This window comes from Schistocerca americana, chromosome X, assembly GCF_021461395.2.
Source record: "Schistocerca americana isolate TAMUIC-IGC-003095 chromosome X, iqSchAmer2.1, whole genome shotgun sequence".
Taxonomy (NCBI): domain Eukaryota; kingdom Metazoa; phylum Arthropoda; class Insecta; order Orthoptera; family Acrididae; genus Schistocerca; species Schistocerca americana.
The window spans coordinates 672,258,959-672,280,622 of record NC_060130.1 but is presented as its reverse complement, the minus strand read 5'-3'; the positions used below and the strand labels follow the sequence as shown (position 1 = coordinate 672,280,622).

The 21,664-nt window shown below is 39.2% G+C and overlaps 1 protein-coding gene across 1 annotated transcript in view; it reads right to left on the bottom strand.

Annotated features, from left to right (window-relative positions):
• Window positions 1-21,664, bottom strand: part of LOC124555746 (vacuolar protein sorting-associated protein 13A-like) — a 689,798-nt gene that overhangs the window by 443,648 nt on the left and 224,486 nt on the right. Inside the window, exon 25 of the mRNA XM_047129770.1 lies at window positions 6,630-6,814. Within this exon, the coding sequence (XP_046985726.1) occupies window positions 6,630-6,814 (185 nt within the window). The remainder of the gene's footprint in view (window positions 1-6,629; window positions 6,815-21,664) is intronic.

The window sequence follows — 21,664 nt, the reverse complement described above, 5'->3', positions numbered from 1 at the left end:
TGGAATGTTGTCTATTCCCGGGGCCTTGTTTCAACTTAGGCCTTTCAGTGCTTTGTCAAGCTCTTCACGCAGTATCATATCTCCCATTTCATCTTCATCTACGTCCTCTTCCATTCCCATAATATTGTCCTCAAGTACACTGCCCTTGTATAAACCCTCTATATACTCCTTCCACCTTTCTGCTTTCACCGAGCGAGGTGGCGCAGTGGTTAGCACACTGGACTTGCATTCGGGAGGACGACAGTTCAATCCCGTCTCCAGTCATCCTGATTTAGGTTTTCCGTGATTTCCCTAAATCGTTTCAGGCAAATGCCGGGATGGTTCCTTTGAAAGGGCACGGCCAATTTCCTTCCCAATCCTTCCTTAACCCGAGCTTGCGCTCCGTCTCTAATGACCTCGTTGTCGACGGGACATTAAACACTAACCACCACCACCACCTTTCTGCTTTCCTTTCTTTGCTTAGAACTGGGTTTCCATCTGAGCTCTTGATATTCTTACAAGGGGTTCTCTTTTCTCCAAAGGCCTCTTTAATTTTCCCGTACGCAGTATCTATCTTACCCCTAGTGATATATGCCGCTACATCCTTACATTTGTCCTCTAGCCATCCCTGCTTAGCCATTTTGCACTTCCTGTCAATCTCATTTTTGAGACGTTTGTATACCTTCTGCCTGCTTCATTTATTTTTATATTTTCTCCTTTCATCAATTAAATTCAATATCTCTTCTGATACCCAAGGATTTCTACTAGCCCTTGCCTTTTTACCTACTTCCTCCTCTGCTGCCTTCGCTACTTCATTCCTCAAAGCTACACTTTCTTTTTCTACTATATTTCATTCCCCCATTCCTGTCAACTGTTCCCTTATGCTCTCCCTGAAACTCTCTACAACCTCTGGTTCTGTCAGTTTATCCAGGTCCCATCTCCTTAAATTCCCACTTTTTTGCAGTTTCATCAGTTTTAATCTGCAGTTCAAAACGAATAGATTGTGGTCAGAGTCCACATCCGCACCTTGAAATGTCTTACAATTTAAAACCTGGCTCCTAAATCTCTGTCTTACCATTATATAATCTATCTGAAATCTTCCAGTATCTGCAGGCCTCTCCCATGTATACAACCTTCTTTCATGATTCTTTAACCAAGTATTAGCTATGATTAAGTTATGCTCTGTGTAAAATTCTACCAGGCAGCTTCCTCTTTTATTCCTTGCCCCCATTCCATTTTCACCTACTACTTTTCCTTCTGTTCCTTTTCCTACTATCGAATTCCAGACACCCTGACTATTAAATTTTCATCTCCCTTCTCTAGCAGAATAATTTCTTTTATCTCACCATACATTTCATCAATCTCTTCGTCATCTGCAGGGCTAGTTGGCATATAAACTTGTAGTACAGTGGTATGTGTGGGCTTCATGTCTATCTTGGCCACAATAATAGATTCACTATGCTGTTTGTAGTAGCTTACCCACACTCCTATTTTTTTATTCATTATTATAACTACTCTTGCTTCACCCCTATTTGATTTTGTATTAATAATCCTGTATTCACTTGATGAGAAGTTTTGTTCCTTCTGCCACCGAACTTCAATAATACCAACTATATTTAACTTTAACCTATCCATTTCCCTTTTTAAATTATCTAACCTACTTGCCCAATTAAGGGATGATCTGACATTCCACACTCTGATTCATAGAACACCAGTTCTCTTTCTCCTGATAACGACGTCCTCCTGAGTAGTCCATGCCCGGAGATCCGGATGAGGGACTATTTTACCTCCAGAATAATTTACCCAAGAAGACACCATCATCATTTAACCATAAAGTAAAGCTGCGTGCCCTCAGGAACAATTATGGCTGTAGTTTCCCCTTGCTTTCAGCTGTTCGCAGAACCAGCACAACAAGGCCGTTTTGGTTAGTGTTAGAAGACCATCTCAGTCAATCATCCAGACTGTTGACCCTGCAACTACTGAAAATGCTGCTGCCCACTTCAGGAACCACACATTTGTCTGGCCTCTCAACAGATACCCCTCCATCCCTCCATTGTGGTTGCAGTTGCACAGCCTTCCCACCAAAGACAGGGTCCATGGTTCTTGGGGAGGGGGCGGGGGGTGGTATGAAGGATAAAGAGTGAAATTTGCTGACACATAAACAAAGTGTTCTGAACGGATGGAAAGAATACTTCATAGGAATTCTGGAGGGCAATCCTGTCAGAAGTGAGCAGCCACTTTAGAGGAAGTACAGAATATGGTGCACTGATTAAGAAACTACAATGCACCAGAAAGTGATGGAATGACTGCAGAACTGTTGAAAACTGGAGGAAGTGGTCTACATAAGTGAATCCACAAACTTATGAGGCTGATGTGGAATCAGGAAAGAATCCCAGAAGAGTAGACCTTGGGTGTAATCCAACCAATACATAAGAAGGAAACAAGGCTTCGTTATTCAAATTATTGAGGAAATGCCCTGCTGAATGTAGCCTATCAGATTCTTGTTGGTGTTATCTACAACAGACTAGTTCCATATGCAGAAGAGATTTTGGGAGAATATCAGTGTAGATTACAGCCTGACAAGTCAACAACAGATCACATATTTGGCTGAGGGAAATAGATGAAAAGGCATATGAGTATAATACTGAGCCTCATAACCTCTATGTAGACATCAAACAAGCCCTTGATAGCATACGTGCTGACTTTTGAAAAGGGCTATCACTAAAACCCACGCACAACAAAACATCTAATGCTTTTCGACATACCCCAGCTTGATGGAAATAATAATACTTCTGGGCTGCAAAATACAATACTTCATGCTTTAAATAGTATACTTCAATGAAATCACATCTACATACATCACATGCCAACCATTTGTAGATGAACATAACAGTCAAGAAGAAATCCATGTTAAACAGCAGCAGGTGAATACTGACTTGGAGCTACACAACAGGATTTCCTTCATAAATTAAGCAGATATGAAATAATTGAAAAAAGCTTTAAACAATTAAACTTGTTTAATGTAACACAGATTAGAAATAATATAATACACACTGCAAATCACATGCAAGTTCAACTTCATAAAGTCATAGTTGTGGCCTTTTCAGCTTCCTGCAAAAAGTCTTGAGAAAATGTGTTGTCACAACAGGGACCAAAACACTTGATCTTCAAGATAGAAATAGACCCCAGAGATTAATGGGACACGGATGATGTAACTCTGTTCTATTTTTCTTCACGAGGCTGAAAACACGTTCACATTCTGCATTGCTATTGGGTGTGGTGAGAATAGAGAGCATTACTCTAGAAATTCCATTATACTTAAGTAGTCCGTAGGCTCCACAAATTCTTGATATTTTTGCCCAACTAGAATCACTTGCAGGATCTTGATTTGCAGCCAAAGTGTCATCTACTTGAAAAGCAGTGAACTGCACCTGCAGCTCATTCACCACCTCATCTGTAGTTTCATTCTCTTTCTTGCATAACATGATAGGAAACTGTTCCAAAGAAAATTAATAGAAGAAAATTGTTCATCTTCAAATTTGTCTCACCTAGCAGCTTGTGCATGCATAACAAATCATCCTTGAGTTGAAACTTGTTGATGATGCTGTCTCAGGCAGTACAAAAGTAGTTTCTCCCTGATAAAAATAAAAGAGACTTATCTGTATCCTTCAGATCATCAACTAAGTTCGAAGTCTGAATGCCAATAATAAACCCATCATCACTTCTCTCATTTTGAATCTAGCTGTACTCAACTTCAAGTGACGATGGGCTTTTGACCAATTTGGGCTTAACAAACTTGGTAAACAACTGCTTTAGCAAATCCATTAGAAGTTCTAATAAAAAGTGAATTTGTGAGGAAGAAATCTGAAGTGCAACATTCAATTTGTCAAATACAGGAATAGGCACATGTAGGAAAGTGCAAAAGGCCTTGTTCAAGTTTGAGGACAGGAACATCTTCTTCTGATACTCTTTGGATCCACTTTGTGCAACTCTAGGTATTCTGAAAGATGCCAAGCTCATGGAAATGTTTTGGGTACACAATGTTACATCCTCCTTGAAGAAAAAAAGAAGCAGATCCCATTGGTTCAGCAGTCTATCCAAATACCTGCCTGAAGATAACCACCTAGTACATACATGCATCAGAATTTTTTTGGCTCTTTATTGTGCAAGTTCTGAAATTTCTGAAGACATTCTTTTCTTTTGACACTCTTCTCTAAGAAATAAAATATATCAACAAGGATCTCATTCATTTTAAGTGGTAATCTTCCAGCACCTTTTTCACTGCTAGGCTAATCTGGTGTCAAATGCAACCTATGAAGGCAGTACCTGGTTGAACTTCCTTCAGCACTGATGAAACACCATTTTTGTGTCTTATCATAACAGGAGCATTGTTGGAGAAGAAAGCCACACAGTTTTCAGTTAGTATGTTATGAGAATTCAGCTGTGATAACATCAGGTTACCTATGTTTCACCCTGTTTAGTCCCTGTGTAATGCTGGTACTGATAGCACAGTGCTCTCTACTTTTTCCTGTGGAATATCACAGAATGTAACAACAAAAGGATACAGCTTGGCATTACAACATTGATTCCATCCATTCCCAAAGCAGATGGTCCATTCTGAAGGCACTTAACAACTTTGGATGACGCATTTTCTGCATTTTTATTTACAATGTATGTCGTTTTTGTGCAACCACAGCTACATTTCTTTGCAACTTCTGATGTAGGAAACGTGTTCTTAAATAAAGTACCTGCACGATCAGCTGCACTTAAGGGTGCATTGTGTTCCACCAAAAAGGAAGTAAACAGAGACTTGGCACTGATTACATCACTGTCAAATTTTCCAGACTTGGCAGGAAAGGTGTTGATTTTCTTGTTATCTTCCTTTGAATAACACAACTTACATGTTTACCACACTTAACATGATTACTTAAATTGTTTCTTCCACCATGTGGAATATTAATATCACACCCACATACCATGAAAAAGGTAAATTTTTCTCCCTTTCTTGATTTTAGTATGCACAGAAAATCAACAGAATAGGATTCTTTAAATATATGGAAGAACAGTTTCTTGTTGGATTTATTCATGAATCCTACAGTAGGAATAAAGCGTATGAAAATGTCTGAGACCAAATGTACTGAAACGTCAAAAGGAACCTGGATCGCTGAATGTCACATAAAATTATAACATAAATACTGAAGGCAGTTAAACACTTCATTGAAACATGTCAAAGCACACAGTCTTAAACCATTAAATGAACACAAAGTGAACTTCATGAATAAAGATTATGCACATGGTAAAAAAACACACACACACACACACACACACACACACACACACACACACGCACACACAGATAGAATGAATGTAATTATTCCACACGAGGTTAAAGAATATGGGTTAAATCACAACAAGCAAATGGAGTGGAACAAAGAATTTGCAGAGCAGGGCATGTCGACACAGAAGAGCTGTTATCCTACTTTAAATTCAATTCAAATGATGACAGTTAAAAATACCAATCATATCAAAGAGTGAGTTATTGACTATCGCAGACTTGCCTTTGACCCATGCAAACAATCAATTGCATGGAAGTGGGTGATTACTGAATGTTAATATTTCAGATTTTTGTCCACAAAGTCATAAAATGACACCATCCACCCATAAAACAATAAAAGGCTCCAATTTCTGTAAATTTTATGGATAAACCATATAATGTGGCATGTATGTGATAGTCTTAATATGGTAAAAATACTGAATGATTTTCTATTGCTTGGATGTGAATTCGGAGGTGGTGAGTGGACAGAGGAAGGGGAAACTGTTCAATGGAGGGTGTGGGGCCAGAGTGTTACCAGAGACTGAGACCAGGATGATTACGGAAGCAGAGGATGTGTTGTAAAGATAACTCCCATCTACATAGTACAGAGAAGTAGGTGGTGGAGGGAAGCATCCAGTTGGCCCAGGCTGTGAAACAGCCATTTGAATTTAGGATGGCATGCTCAGCTGCATGTTGTGCCACTGGGTGGTCACCTTTGTTAGGTTATGCCACCAGGTGGTCTACTTAGTTCTTTTCAATATTTTGTTGGTGACCATTCATCCTGTTGACGAGATGGTTGGTAGTCATACCAACATAAAACGCTGTTCAGGGTTTGCAACAGAGTTGGTATACGACAAGCCTGCTTTCACGGGGTAGTCTAAGCCTGTGACAAAACTGGAGCAGGTGGTGCTGGGTGGATGGTTTGGGCAGTTCTTGCACCGTGGTCTACCATAGAAACATAGTCCCTCTGGCAACCGGTTGGGAGTGGGAGTGGCCTAGTCCATCCCTTTGCCACCAATTAAATTAAGCACATAAAATGCATTCATATATGAACATAATACTTAGCAGCTCTTGTCTGATTATCAGTAACAATGTAATACATTCCCATTAAAATATGGTTATGGAGTATGTTCCTAGGAATTATTCACAGAATTGTTTTGTTATTAAACACTCAAAAGGATAATTTTCAAATTATTAGACCTTGTCTTGCCTGAAAACAACTTATTATGTTTGTTATTAATGAGAAAATGCGTATCTAGCACTTGGGAAAAGTTTATGCTGAATGCTGGCAGAAGAAGTATTTGAACAAGAAATGTAATGAATGTTCCATTCTTACTTCATCCATATCACTGAAGAGACGAAGCTGTATGCCCTCCAGATTCAGACGAATACTAACTTCATGGCGACTGTGTTCACTTTGGTTAAAAAATGCTTGAAGCTTCCTCACTGTGGAGTCTTCATTGTGATCAGTTGGAGTAGGAGGTTCGAGTGGTGATGGTGGATGAGAATTAAGGTGCGTATCTGTTAACAGATTGAGCAAATAGATCATTAAAGCTGAAGCATTCAGTTGTAAGACTTTCATAACATTGATTAAACTTATGTTGACATATTGTATACCCTTAGATCTTTCAAATTAGCAGTTCATAAGGAACTAATCTACAGAGATTTTTTTTGGAGATACTTCATACTCTTATCAATAAGAAATGGAAAAATCATCGTACTTTTGCAACAGTTCAATATTACGCATGTTCCATGTTTACAGTTATGAGAGAAGTGACTGCCAATGATTTGTATTTCTCTTTCATTACTGGTCATAATTTTTCACAAGCAGCACTGAAGCATCTATTTTTTGTATCAATGTCAGAATTTTTATCATATGTGACCATGGATTACACATGGTAGTGATGTTCTTTCTACAATTATCTAGTTAGTTAGTTACACATTCCATAGATCATTTGTATGATTCTTTTATTGAAATAATGTGAAATGAGTCAGTTTACAAGATATGTATACATGTTTAGCATTAAACTTAGTGAAATCATTAGTTTTAGTCCTACTCATCCAACTTAAAAACAAGTATTTTTTTCCTAGCACCCAATTTTTAAATACAAAGTTTCCAGGGAACAGAAGGAGTTGTCCAGGATAGATGATTTCTAGGTTATATTTAAAACATGCTAATTTAACTATACCAAAAGTATAAACTACTGTCGACATGAATTTAAATATTTTTGAACATTTTTGTGATTAGAAGTTAAGAAGCTATATCATGAGGAGGCATAATAACTAAACATTGAGTGGGACCATTGCATGCCCCAAAATTTGTATATTGTCATAGGGCAGCAACCATCCACTTTGCAGTGTGTGAATTCATGGCACACAGAAGCAAATTGGTAGTCATTTTCCACAAAAATCCAATTTTGAAACAATGTCCAGCTGTTCTCACATGGCACTTTTACAAATAGTATCCAACAATTACTTTTCTTCTTAAAGTCCGTTTTAGTGAGAGAAGAGAGTGTGTGTGTGTGTGTGTGTGTGTGTGTGTGTGTGTGTGTGTGTGTGTGTGCATGAGGGGGGGGGGGGGGGGGAGAGAGAGAGAGAGAGAGAGAGAGAGAGAGAGAGAGAGAGAGAGAGAGAGGATGTTCACTTATTATACAGGACTAATTGCAAGTGATGAACATAACATATAAAATTTTTCTTTAGGCTAACTGCTTCCCACAGGCTTAGGAGCTGGTATGGCCAATGTTCTGCACATAGGTGACTTCTTGACTTCACTGAATTCATACATACACTGGCTACAGTATGACTGGCAGAAATTCTGGAAGGGAGGTTAATATAGGAATTTATGAACAGAGGTTGGAGGTGTGAAAGGCTATGGTGAGAAAATGTTAGCTGTCGAGGCACATACAAAGAAAAATCAGTTCTAAAATAATGTGTATTGTATTACTTGGTAGTTCATTTAAAGCATTCAGTGTTCATCATTAAACTATAATGCATCCTTATGTCCTTTCTTTTATGAGATTACACATTTGTTTATCCTACAAAAATACAAGAAATTATGCTAAATCTTGAAACAAAGGAGAGGGTGGACAATCCATCACAAGAGTAAACAAAATGATATATCGAATAACTTGTAAGCCACAATGTAGAAAATATGCAAGGAGCACAAAAAAAGGAATGAACTGTGTCTCTTAATAAGGAGACAAGTAAGATTCATAAAGAAACAAGAATAAGACCAGTGAAACAAAAAGGCATAAAATACAGAATGATAAGATGAAATTATGTTCCAACAGTGACAAAAATTATGGTGTAATAACCAGATAGTTGTGTAACTGATAAAAGAAGAGAGAGAACGTAGATACTGAGATGTGTGAGAGTTGCACACTGAACTTCTTGTTCACTAAAAGTTGACAAGATGCTAGAACAAATGATGACGAAATAGAATGTGAGATGGATATTTCTGGTGTTGCATAGGCCTTTAGGCATGCAGTCCATTTATCACCAGAGCAAGACTATACTGAGCAAGTTAGTTCAATTATGATATGCAGGATCCTTATCTAGGAGAAATAACATTCAAGTCTTAGCACAAAAATTCCTCTTTTGTTTTCATTGTAAACAAATGCCAGAACTTCGTCTTAAAGAATACTGAATGTATTGGTCAATCCCTTGCTTAGTTCTTGTGGAATCTGGGCTAATGCCATCAATACTGAACAAATAAAATAAGTGACAAATAAGAAAATCCTTCCAAATAAGAACATCTTTCACAAAACTGTAAGGAGAAAACTGCAGTACACCAGACAGAATACCATAATATTAAGCAATTAAGAAACTCACCTGAAATACACACATCAAAAAATGTTTTGCATCAGCCTGGTTCCCAGAATTCCTGAAGATAGACATTGACTGTGGATACTGTATCACAGACACAGGCCCTTTGACTGTTCAGATACGTCACTAAACCCACCCAAAGATGTAAGAAAACCATGCACGAACAGCCCCTATTAGACGGAGGGGGTCCGACAGCCTACCAGCTCCAGTCATTCCACCAAGAAAGAGGTACATGGCTTGCGTTTCTGTAGTTCAACCATGCCTAGATGGTCAATAATGCAGTTCGATTCTGTCTGCATTGTTACTTTGTGCCAGAAGGGGTCTCAACAAGGGAACTGTCCAGGCATCTCAGAGTGAACCAAAGCAATGTTGTTCGCACATGGAAGAGATACAGAGAGACAGGAACTGTTGATATGCTTCGCTCAGGCCGCCAGAGGGCTACTACTGCAGTGGATGCCTACTACCTATTGATTATGGCTCGGAGGAACCCTAACAGCAATGGAACCATGTTGAGTAATGCTTTTTGTGCAGCCACAGGACATCATGTTATGACTCATACTGTGCGCAATAGGCAGCATAATGTGCAACTTCACTCCTGACGTCCATGACGAGTTCCATCTTTGCAACCATGGCACAATGCTGTGTGGTACAGATGGGCCCAAAAACATGCCAAATGGGCAGCTCAGAATTGGCATCACGTTCTCTTCACTGATGAGTGTCACATATGCCTTCAACCAGACAATCATCGGCGACATGTTTGGAGGCAACCTGTCAGGCTGAATGCCTAGACACACTGTCCAGCAAGTGCTGCAATGTGGAGGTTCCCTGATGTTTTGGGATGGCATTATGTGCCAACGTACGTCGCTGGTGGTCATGGAAGGGGCTCTAATGACTGTACAATATGTGAATGCCATCCTCCCACCAATAGCGCAACCACATCGGCAGCATATTGGCGAGGCATTCGTCTTCATGCACAATAATTCATGCCCCCATCATGCTCATCTTGTGAGTGATTTCCTTCAGCTACAGTCGCAGGTTCGAATCCTGCCTCAGTCATGGATGTGTGTGATGTCCTTAGGTTAGTTAGGTTTAAGTAGTTCTAAGTTCTAGGGGACTGATGACCACAGATGTTAAGTCCCATAGTGCTCAGAGCCATTTGAACCATTTGATTTCCTTCAGGATAATGACATCGCCATACTAGAGTGGCCAGGATGTTCTCCAGACATGAACCCTATCGAACATGCTTGGGATAGATTGAAAAGGGCTGTTTATGGATGACATGATCCACCAACCACTCTGAGGGATCTACGCTGAATCACCATTGAGGAGTGGGACAATCAGGAGTGGGACAATCTGGACCAACAGTGTCTTGATGAACTTTTGGACAGTATGCCATGATGAATACAGGCATGTATCAATGCAAGAGGACGTGCTACAGGGTATTAGAGGTACTGGTGTGTACAGCAATCTGGACCACAACCTGTGAAGGTCTCGCTGTATGGTGGCACAACATGCAATGTGTGGTTTTCATGAGCAATAAAAAGGTAGGAAACGATGTTTATGTTGGTCTCTATTCCAATTTTCTGTACAGGTTCCAGAACTCTCGGAACTGAGGTGATACAAAACTTTTTTTGATGTGTGTATTTACCAACACAACATTAAATTCCTAAACAAAAGAATGTCCTAATAAAAGCAAACGTGTTCCAGAGCTCATTCACAGAAACGGTTTGCAAAGTGCATCTCATATATTATAGGTTTGCTTTCCACCAACAGTTTAATCTTATACCTGCAGAGAAATTATTACTGATCTCACAAAGAAATTTCTACTGATATGAAAATGAAATAAAGTAGGCACCCACCAATGCTATCACTAGATTTATACACCAAACCTTTTGAGAGGTGACCACACAGGGATCAATACTGAGTCTTCTCTTGTTCTTGATATATATATAAGTGATCTGCTATCATATATCTAAGCATCATAAAAAGTTTTCTTCGTTTATGATGCAAGTACTATAATCAAACCAAATAGGGCAAAATTTCTTGAAAATTAACAATTGTTTCTTTGTAAATGGCCCATCACTGTAGTTAGATAAAACATAATATATGCGATTCTGTACTACATAAAGCTTGACACCACTTTCAGAAATTCTGCATGAGCATAAACTAATAAATGAAATAGACTATTCTAAATTCTTAGGTGTTAATATTGACAAGAACCTGAACTGGAAGTCACAATTTACAGGTATTCTTAAACATTTAAGCTCTGTAACTTTAATGTGTTACAGCTAATATCAGATTTTGGAAGTGAAAATGTCTTGAAGTTAATTTATCATTAATGTCTTATGGCATCACATTGTGGGGTAACTGATCACTGAGGAAGAAAGTGTTTTCTGAACGTAAGTGAGGTAATATTGATAGAATGTGATCTTCCATCTAGAACATCTGGACAGTTCTGTAAACAGTTGGGCATACTGAGAACAGCAGTACATTCAATCCCTTCTGAAATTTGTTGTTAACAATCAAACACAGTTTGAAAACAACAGTAACATTCAATAATATAATAACTTCAAACACAAAATGAAGGCTTACCTGCTTGACAAGACCTTCTACTCCACAAAAGAATTTCTGAATGTAAAATACTAAGGTGTGTGTGAGTGTGTGTGTGTGTGTGTGTGTGTGTGTGTGTGTGTGTGTGTGTGTGTGTGGAGAGAGCAGGAGAGAGAGAGATTGAAGATAGTTAAGGATAAGCCATTATCTTCCTGCATTTCGCTACAATTTTGTAATGCTGCAACTTCTCTGTATACTACAGCATCATCCGCGAAAAGCCGCATGGAACTTCCGACACTATCTACTAGGTCATTTATATATATTGTTAAAAGCAATGGTCCCATAACACTCCCCTGTGGCATGCCAGAGGTTACTTTAACGTCTGTAGATGTCTCTCCATTGAGAACAACATGCTGTGTTCTGTTTGCTAAAAACTCTTCAATCTCATGCTAGTTCCCATTTGCAGAGTTCTGAGAAATCAATATCTGGCGGAAGAAATCAGATGGCGTGTGTGATGGGACAGGGTCCGAGGTCATGATTATCACATTGTAGAGCATGCTCTGCAACAGGATGTTGTGTGTTTGCCAGTATACACCCTCTGCCTATGCCCATTCACCCTAACTGATAATTTGGTGGTAGTCAAGCCAATGTAAAAGGTCAAACAGTGTTTGCATAACAGCTGGTATATAACGTGTCATTTCACAGGTGGCTCTCCCTTTGAAGGAATGTGGCGTGTGATTCAGAATAGACCATGTTAAATTTAATGGGGAGAAAGTATTTGGAGATTCCAGGAATTTTAACAGGTCAGCCTCACCATGAGTCCATATGGTAAAGATGTCATCATTGTATCTAAACCAAACTAGGAGCTGAAGACTTATTGATCCCAGGAAAGTCCTCTACAAGCAACCAAACCTTTTCATGGGTTGCTTGAAGAGGGCTCTCCTGGGATCCATAAGACTTCCACTTATAGTTTGGTTTAGATACATTGATGACATCTTTACCATATGGACTCATGGTGAGGTTGACCTGTTAAAATTCCTGGAATCTCTGAATACCTTCTCCCAATTAAATTTCATGTGTTTCTATTCTGAATCCCGTGCCATTTTTCTTCATGTTGATCTCATCCTCACTGAAGGCCAGCTACACTCTTCTGTCCACATTAAACCTATTAACAAACAACAGTACTTACATTTTTACAGTTGCCATGCTTTCCATGTCAAAACGTTCCCTTGCATAGAACCTTGGCATTCGAGGCAAACATATTTGTCTGGATGCAGACTCTTTCAAGAACACATCACCATTCTCACCTCAGCCTTCACTGGTCGTAATTACCCCACCAGCCTAGGGCCGATTTCCTGGGACATAACAATCAATCCTGGTACTGCTGATCCCTCCAAAAAACATCTTTGGAGCATACCACTGATCACTCAGTATTATACTGGTCTGGATTGTATTAACCAGCTACTTTGGCAGGGCCATGGCTTCCTAAAATCATTCCTTGAAATGAGATAAATTCTGCCTGAGATTTTGCCCACCACACCTAGAATAGCTTTTTGTCACCCTCCCAGTCTCCACAATGTACTCTTCTCAGACCATACACTCCTTCTGCATCCATCTCCCTACTCCTGCGACCATCCCTGCAGCAAGAGTTGCCCTATGCAGATTCTTACCACCACTTATAATAGCCCTGTAAGAGGCAAAACATATGCTATCAAAGGGAGAGCCCCCTGTGAAACAACATGTCCTATACCAGATATAATGTAAGTGCTGTTCGGCCTTTTACGTTGGCATGACTACCACCAAATTATCAGTTGGGATGCATGGGCATAGGCAGAGGGAGTGTACTGGCAACACACAATATCTTGTTGCACAGCATGCTCTACAATGTGACAATTGTGACCTTGTGCCTCCTTCACCACACGTTCCATCTGGATTCTCCCCACCAGACAACGGTTTCTCAGAACTCCACAGGTGGGAACTAGTACTGCAACATGTCCTTGGTTCTCACCACCCACCTGGCCTTAATTTATGTTAATTTCTTCTTTCTTAGCATTTCTTCACAGAACCTGCTCCTTTCTTCACTCCACTTTGGTTTTCTACATCTTTCACTTCCTTACCTGTCTATTTTTTGCCCTCCCACATCTGTTACATGAAATGCACTTAGCTCTTCACTCTTATTAATTACAAATGTTATGTATTGCGAGTACATAGAAAGAAGGCTCCTTTATTGTATGGTTATATGATAGCAGAACAAACACTGGTAGCAGTTACTTCTGTAAAATATCTGGGAGTATGCATACGGAATGATTTGAAGTGGAATGATCATATAAAATTAATTGTTGGTAAGGTGGGTGCCAGGTTGAGATTCATTGGGAGAGTCCTTAGAAAATGTAGTCCATCAACAAAGGAGGTGGCTTACAAAACACTCGTTCGACCTATACTTGAGTATTGCTCATCAGTGTGGGATCCGTACCAGGTCAGGTTGACAGAGGACATAGAGAAGATCCAAAGAAGAGTGGTGCGTTTCATCACAGGGTTATTTGGTAAGCGTGATAGAGTTACGGAGATGTTTAGCAAACTCAAGTGGCAGACTCTGCAAGAGAGGTGCTCTGCATCATGGTGTAGCTTGCTGTCCAGGTTTCGAGAGGGTGTGTTTCTGGATGAGGTATTGAATATATTGCTTTCCCCAAATTATACCTCCTGAGGAGATTACAAATGTAAAATTAGAGAGATTTGAGCATGCACAGAGGCTTTCAGGTAGTTGTTCTTCCCGCGAACCATATGTGACTGGAACAGGAAAGGGAGGTAATGACAGTGGCACGTAAAGTGCCCTCCGCCACACACCGTTGGGTGGCTTGCAGAGTATAAATGTAGATGTAGATAAACAATGTTTTAGCAGTAAACTCTGTTTTGCATATTACCCAGTCTTCCATCTTTAAGCTCTCAGTTTTTCAAATCTCGTCCGGTGTAATCTCCAACAATCAGTCTTTCCTTCTCATCCCGTCCAGTAAGTCTCCACTGACCCATGGTTCTGGGTGACTTTTCCAAAATCTACCCCTTTTCCTAGACCTCTCCACTTCTTTTCCTTCACCCCCTCTTCCCTCCCCTTCAAAGCTACTGCCTGGAGAAGGGCCACTGGCTCTGAAAGTTTGCCTAATTATAACCGTCTTTTATGCCCATGGTCTGCCACCACTTGGTGAGTAGTTTTTTATCTATGCAATTAAATTGAATTTATATTTTGCTGAAGATGAGATTTTGAACCTGTTGCCCTTCAGAGTAATTCACTCCACATAACTAAGTGAGTATAGATACAACATGTTGTATATCTGTATGATTATTGATTGTCAATTTGTTTTTAAACATTGTGTAATACAGCATTATTTTACATTATATTCAATTTGTCACATGTTTCAGGTACAATAGAGTGGAAGTATTTGGTAATAATAGTCATAATGGATGTTAGAATATCAACTGTTATTATTCTAATGTTTGCTGGTAAATGAGATTTTAACATTGTAAATAAACAGAGGGTAGTAAATTAGGAAAAAAGAGTTTTAAAAAGATTTATGATTATCAACATTATAAAATGCAGTTTGTGATCTCATGGTAAACAGAGTCTCAGGAACGAATTCATGTTAAAAATCTAGCTTATTGATAGAGAGGTTTGCAAGGTTGTGGTAAAAACAGGTACAGGTACAGGGGACATGGTATCATTTTTTCTGTTTTAAATCAGGTGGTTGATTTCAGCTTTTCACTTGGTGTGAAGAAGTTGAATGTAGCTCCTAAACTGTTTCAGATATTGTATAATCACCCAGCGACACTTTCCTAGTAGTATCAGAGGCCAGATTTCTTCACTGTAGCATGGCAACTTCTAGTGAGAGACACATATCTCTTCCTCTATAATACCACCAACTATATCCCTACCCACTCTGAGCCCTCTAAATCTGACTTCCTCACATCTCTCTCATATCTTTCAATTCAATTATTCCTGTAAGTAGGGGGGTGGGGGGGGAAGTAAATTTCACTCTGGTCAAGTGGGTGTATTTTTGTACCCCAGAGATCGTTTGTTTAGGAATGTGTACAGCACAAAAAGAGAAGTACCTCACAACATTTAATTAGGTCACTGTGCTGTTATGTGTAAGGGACAGAGAATTAATCAGCCATTATTTGGTATTGTAAAATCCTAAAGAAAGTTATTCAGACATCAAAAGCACTGTATTATGTAAAAGAAATTGATAACTCCAATAATAAAATGAAGACTGTCTGGCAAATAGTTAACAAGGAGACAGGGAACAACAAAAAAAGAGCTGTAGAAAACTTCATAATCAAACATGAAGGGAATCTTGTGCAAAATCCTGAGATCATAGCTGAAATCTTTAATAAACACTTCCTGTCAGTGTCTGAGCAAATAGGCTGCAAGGGTTCTGTGAATGATGCCCTGACCTTTTTGCGAAATGCTTTCCCTAACAAAATCATCCAAATGCATATTAGACCTGTTACAGTATCAGAAATTGAAAGAACAATTGCCTCCATGAAAACCAAGAACTCCTGTGGAGTAGACAATATTTCTAGCAAATTGTTAAAGCAGTGTTGTACTTCTGTAAGCAATATACTGTGTCATATTTTCAATGCCTCTTTGCAGCAAGGAATTGTTCCTGATAGACTAAAGTATGCTATCGTGAAGCCTCTCTTTAAGAAAGGGGAGAAAACTGATGTTAAAAATTTCAGACCAATATCTCTCCTGACTGTGTTTTCAAAGGTACTAGAAAAGCTCATGTATTCTAGAATTTTAGAACACCTACATAAATTCAATATTCTCAGCAAACATCAGTTTGGTTTCCGGAAAGGTCTGTCAACTGAACAAGCAATATATGCTTTTATAGATAAGGTTTTGGAATCTCTAAATGAGAAAATGGTGACAACAGGGTTATTTTGTGATTTATGTAAAGCCTTTGACACTGTGAACCACCAAATACTGTTACTGAAGGCAGACCATCTAGTAATAAGTGGTGTAGCAAATAACTGGCTTCAGTCATACCTGACAGAGAGGAAACAGAAAGTAGTCTTAGATAAGTCAGACAATTTGTGTGGTGGAATGATTTCATCGGAATGGAGAGACATAAATTGTGGAGTTCCACAGGGCTCTATTCTTGGTCCTTTACTGTTCCTGTTATTTATAACTGATTTACCTTATTCTTCAATGATTCAGTGCAATTTTACCATCTTTGCAGATGATACTAACATAATGGTTAATGGTCTTAAATGTGAAAATGTTCAAGAGTCTGTTAATACTATTCTTATAGATTTAATGAAATGGTTTACTGCAAATGGTCTTTCACTTAACCTGAGTAAGACTAATTATATTCAGTTCACCCCAACTGCCAAAACTGAGGAAGAAATGACTGTTAAATATGCCACACAGGTCATAGAAAGAGTGGAAGTAACAAAGTTTCTAGGCGTGAAGATTGACTGTAGAGTAAATTGGTCCCATCACATTTTAGATCTTTACAAGAGACTCAGCTCTTCAGTTTTTGCAATGCGAATCATCTCTGTCAGTGCAAACTTAAGCATTAAAAAAGCTGCATACTATGGTTACTTCCATTCTTTGATGGCATATGGAATTATTTTCTGGGGAAATCAACCTCTTGCAAAGAAAATATTCATTGCTCAGAAGCGTGTTGTAAGAGTGATGTCTGGTGTAGATCCTAGATGCAGCTGCAGAAGCCTATTCCGGAATCTGGGAATTCTTACAACTACTTCTCAATATATATACTCACTTATGTGTTTCATAAGTAAAAACACTGATTTATACAAATGTAACAATAAATACCATCAGTATAACACAAGGAGGAAACATGATTTCCACACTGAAGGTAAAAATTTTAAGATTGTGCAGAAGGGTGTACAGTCCTCTGGTATAAAGATATTTAATGCTCTTCCTCCAGAAATCAAATGTGAAATTGCCAACAAATCTACATTTAAAGAGCTTCTGAGGCAATTTCTTTTAGCCATGTCATTTTACAGTTTGGAAGAGTTTATGAAACACAGTGAGAAACGGCCTTAAAATAAGATGTATTATCATATAAATTGAACATTAAGCTGAACATTCTTGTCACATATGTAACTCTTTTAGTGTTAACTGCTTATATTTAACAGTCTGGGTTATATGACCTTTTCAGGTTTAATTTACTTTGTTTTATACCTGTAATCTGTAGGTCTAAGGATTCTCATTCCATTATATTGTGTTATGGATCATTGTAGTGGTTAAGTAACTTTATATTCTTTACTTGTAAACATAGTGTACAAATACTTGTCATTGACAATGTAAAAATTGACACACACTACATCCATGTGAAATTGTCACAGTTGGATCCATGGTGTAAGAAATAAATAAATAAATAAATAAATAAACTACAGATGAGTCATTGTTTATTATTTCAATCCCAGAATTTCTGTTATTCTAGAATTTCTATTGTAACATTATTAGACATTAGGATAATATGTATAATACTGAATTTTACACACATATCATACAATTTCCTTTAGGCACACTCAAAGGCTGCTATTCAGGCAGCAAATAAATCAATAAAGTTTTCATTTGGCTGGAACTTACTAATTTTACTATTTCCCAGCCCAACAAAGAAATTAATAGTTCACATACAGCATTCTGATATTACGATCTTCACAGCATAAACAGAACACACTGTTGACGTGAATGTTTAGCAAATATTGTATTTCCTTCGGAACAGTACTCGATTTGGTTTCTCACTGAAATTAATATAAGGCAGATTTACTCATAAAGAAAACTTGGGCATATTTGAAATATGAATGAGAATGGAAAGAACTAAAGCTGTCATTGTAAAACTGTAGAGTTGGTTTCATTACTAAAAAACCAAATACACTATTCCACAAAACTTAAGAACAAGATAAAGTAACATAGCACATTCACTACTAGGTGGCAATGAATGAAAGTGTGTAGGCATGTTTCCAGAGGTCTCCCATTGATGCATAGAAAGTTGAACACCACACAGCATACGGTCAGTATGACTATAGCACCAAACAGTGCAGGCCTTATAAAATGAGGCAGTTGAAGGTATGAGAAAAGACAATGTATATCAATCAGCAAGCAGTTCCAGTGCACTGTGGTGGTGTTCTTCATTACACTACAGGTGAGGGACAACATTGGGATGACTTCACATTAGGAAAAAACACCAGAAACTGGAAGAAGGATGGCCGGCCAGTGTGGGCGAGCGGTTCTAGGCGCTTCAGTCTGGAACCGCGTGAGCGCTACAGTCACAGGTTCGAATCTCGCCTCGGGCATGGATGTGTGTGGTGTCCTTATGTTAGTTAGGTTTAAGTAGTTCTAAGATCTAGCGGACTGATTATCTCAGATGTTAAGTCCCATAGAGCTCAGAGCCATTTGAACCATTTTTGGAAGGAGGATGAAGTATGATGAGTGGAGCCCACAAGTATGGTATATGAATATGAAGGTGATCTTACAGCTCTCAAAGAATGAAATTACAAGGAAATTTGCTGCTTACAGCATTGATACATTACAATAGGGGCAGTTGAAAATGTGTGAACCGACAGGGACTTGAACCCAGGATCTCATGCTTACATGGCAGACGCTCTATCCAAGTGAGCCATCGAGGACACAGACGATAGTGTGACCGCAGGGATTTATTCCTGGCATGCTCCCCGTGAGACCCACATTTCCAACTTACTGTGCATGCACTACATTTGTAGTGCCCCTACCCACTATACTCATTACTTGTGGCAGTCAATCTACCAATTCCCGTAAGAGTTTGAGCAATGTGAGTGCATCCGCACTGAAGAAGATCATTGGCCAGTAAGCCTATATGAAGATGGTATCTGTTCTTTCGGACACGTCCGAATGCACTGTTTAAACTATTGGTTACTGAAAGTCCTTTCTATTCAGTTAATAAATACATACTAAATGAAAAAAATTTAAAATAGGCATAAAGTGATGTTGAATTAAAATGTACATAGATTGATATGTAGTAAATTCAAGATGTGTTCTTACGTAAGGAAGAACAGGAATAAAATGTGTCTGTGTAGCTCGTGCAGTAGGTACAAAATTGGTAATTATATAAAGCATGTATATAAAGTCTGAGAACACTTTCAATTATTTGTTGAACAAGAACTAAACATTGTACAGATGTCATACATATTGCATTTTGAAGAGAAACTCTGGAAGTTATTTTAGAAACATTCGATATATTAACCATGAGTGAGCCCACAGATGTCAATACAGTAATTGAATTCTTGCCATACTCATCCCAGCATGGCATCGTCGACTGTGGCAGTCACTTCCCGTACTCTCCCTCGGAGCTCTGCTACATGACGTAGTAGAGGCAGTACATACACCAGATCTTTAATGTGCCCCCCCTCCCCCCTCCCCCCTCCGCCCCCCCCCCCCCCCCCAGAAAAAAGTCACACGGAGTGAGATCTCATGATCGGGGAGGCCATTTCATGAAACAGTTGTCAACTTCTGTAGCACAGCCGATCCATCAATGCAGCAGCTTATAGGGTAACAGGCGAGTTGTGGTGCCTTGAAAATATTGTATGTTCAGAGTTGGCAAGACCGCTCAGGCTGCTCAGCAAAACATGGCTCGTTAGCAACCGCATGATGCCGCACAATGGCCGGACCACATGGTCCAGCTGAGCAAGTGGCTGGGAATTCCATGATGATGCTGTGTCGATGAAGGAGACATGCCTGGAGTGCCAAAGATGGCAGACTTTGTGAAACCTTAATGGCAGACACTTCATAGTTAATATAGAAATTAATAGTAGCCAGATGAATCATGATACCTCAAAAAGAAACATGTGCATTACCATTGTTTGCACAATGATTCTGATGGTGTAATCAGATTTTCAAGATCTTTATTAGTTTAAAGTTTAGTATATGATGATAAATTATACAAGTCACACCCAGCAACGAATTTCCAAAATCTAAATGGTTCATCTGATTTTGTCGATCAATGTGTCTTTAGAAAGCTATTAGTGTAAACCTAAATTGGTATAAATTACAGGCATGTAACTTAAATAGTGCACGAGTTATTGGAGGTCAAAGTATCCAATTACTATCGATTGACTCAGTCCATAAGTACTCCACAGTTACAAAATTGTTAAGGCTTTCGTGGCCACTTGTTGACAAACTGCCTATTGGCTTCTGTCTGGGGTTCTTTGGCCAACATTCATCTAATGATTTTACTGATGTTTCGCCAGCACAAGTGGCTGGCATTGTCAAAGCTTCATCCTCCATTGCTGGTGGTGAACTGGAGCAGAGCTCGTGGCCGCAGACTGTATCTACCTGGCGCGCCAACATCCGAGGGCTTCTCTGTGCTCATTTCCGGTGTGGTTCTCCTCTTGCCACCTGTGACAGTTGTTCGCTGCAGTACGGGAAGCCAGAATCCATTTACCTTAAGGCTTTCCTCTTTCTTGTTGAAGCTGTTTACATGTTTTTGTATTTCTACAGCTTCTCTGAACAAGTGTGTGTGATAGTGCTTCTCTACAGCCAGAACTTCCGTGTCGGCGAATTTTACTATGTGGTCGGTCTCATTCAGTGTGTGCTCTGCCACGGCCAATTTCTCCACCTGCCCCAACCTGCAATGTCACTTATGTTCTTTGATCCTGGTGTTGATTGATTGTCCAGTCATTCCGACATAAACTTTTCCGCATGTGCATGGTATATGGTATATTCCCGACATTGCAGGTGGGTCCCTTTTCTCCTTTGCCAGTCTATGACACTCTTTGATCTTCCCTGTCAGTTTGAAAATCGTCTTTATGCCATGTTTGCACAATATACAACCGATTCCATCTGTCACTCTGGGAATTTATGGCAGAAAGGCCATACCCGATATTTATTTTCTGATTCCTTACTTCGCCAAGTGTTTGGCTCTGTTACACTTCCAATATAATTTGTGGAGTACCCATTTCACCTCAGAACACTTTTCAGGTGTTCCATTTCGTGCC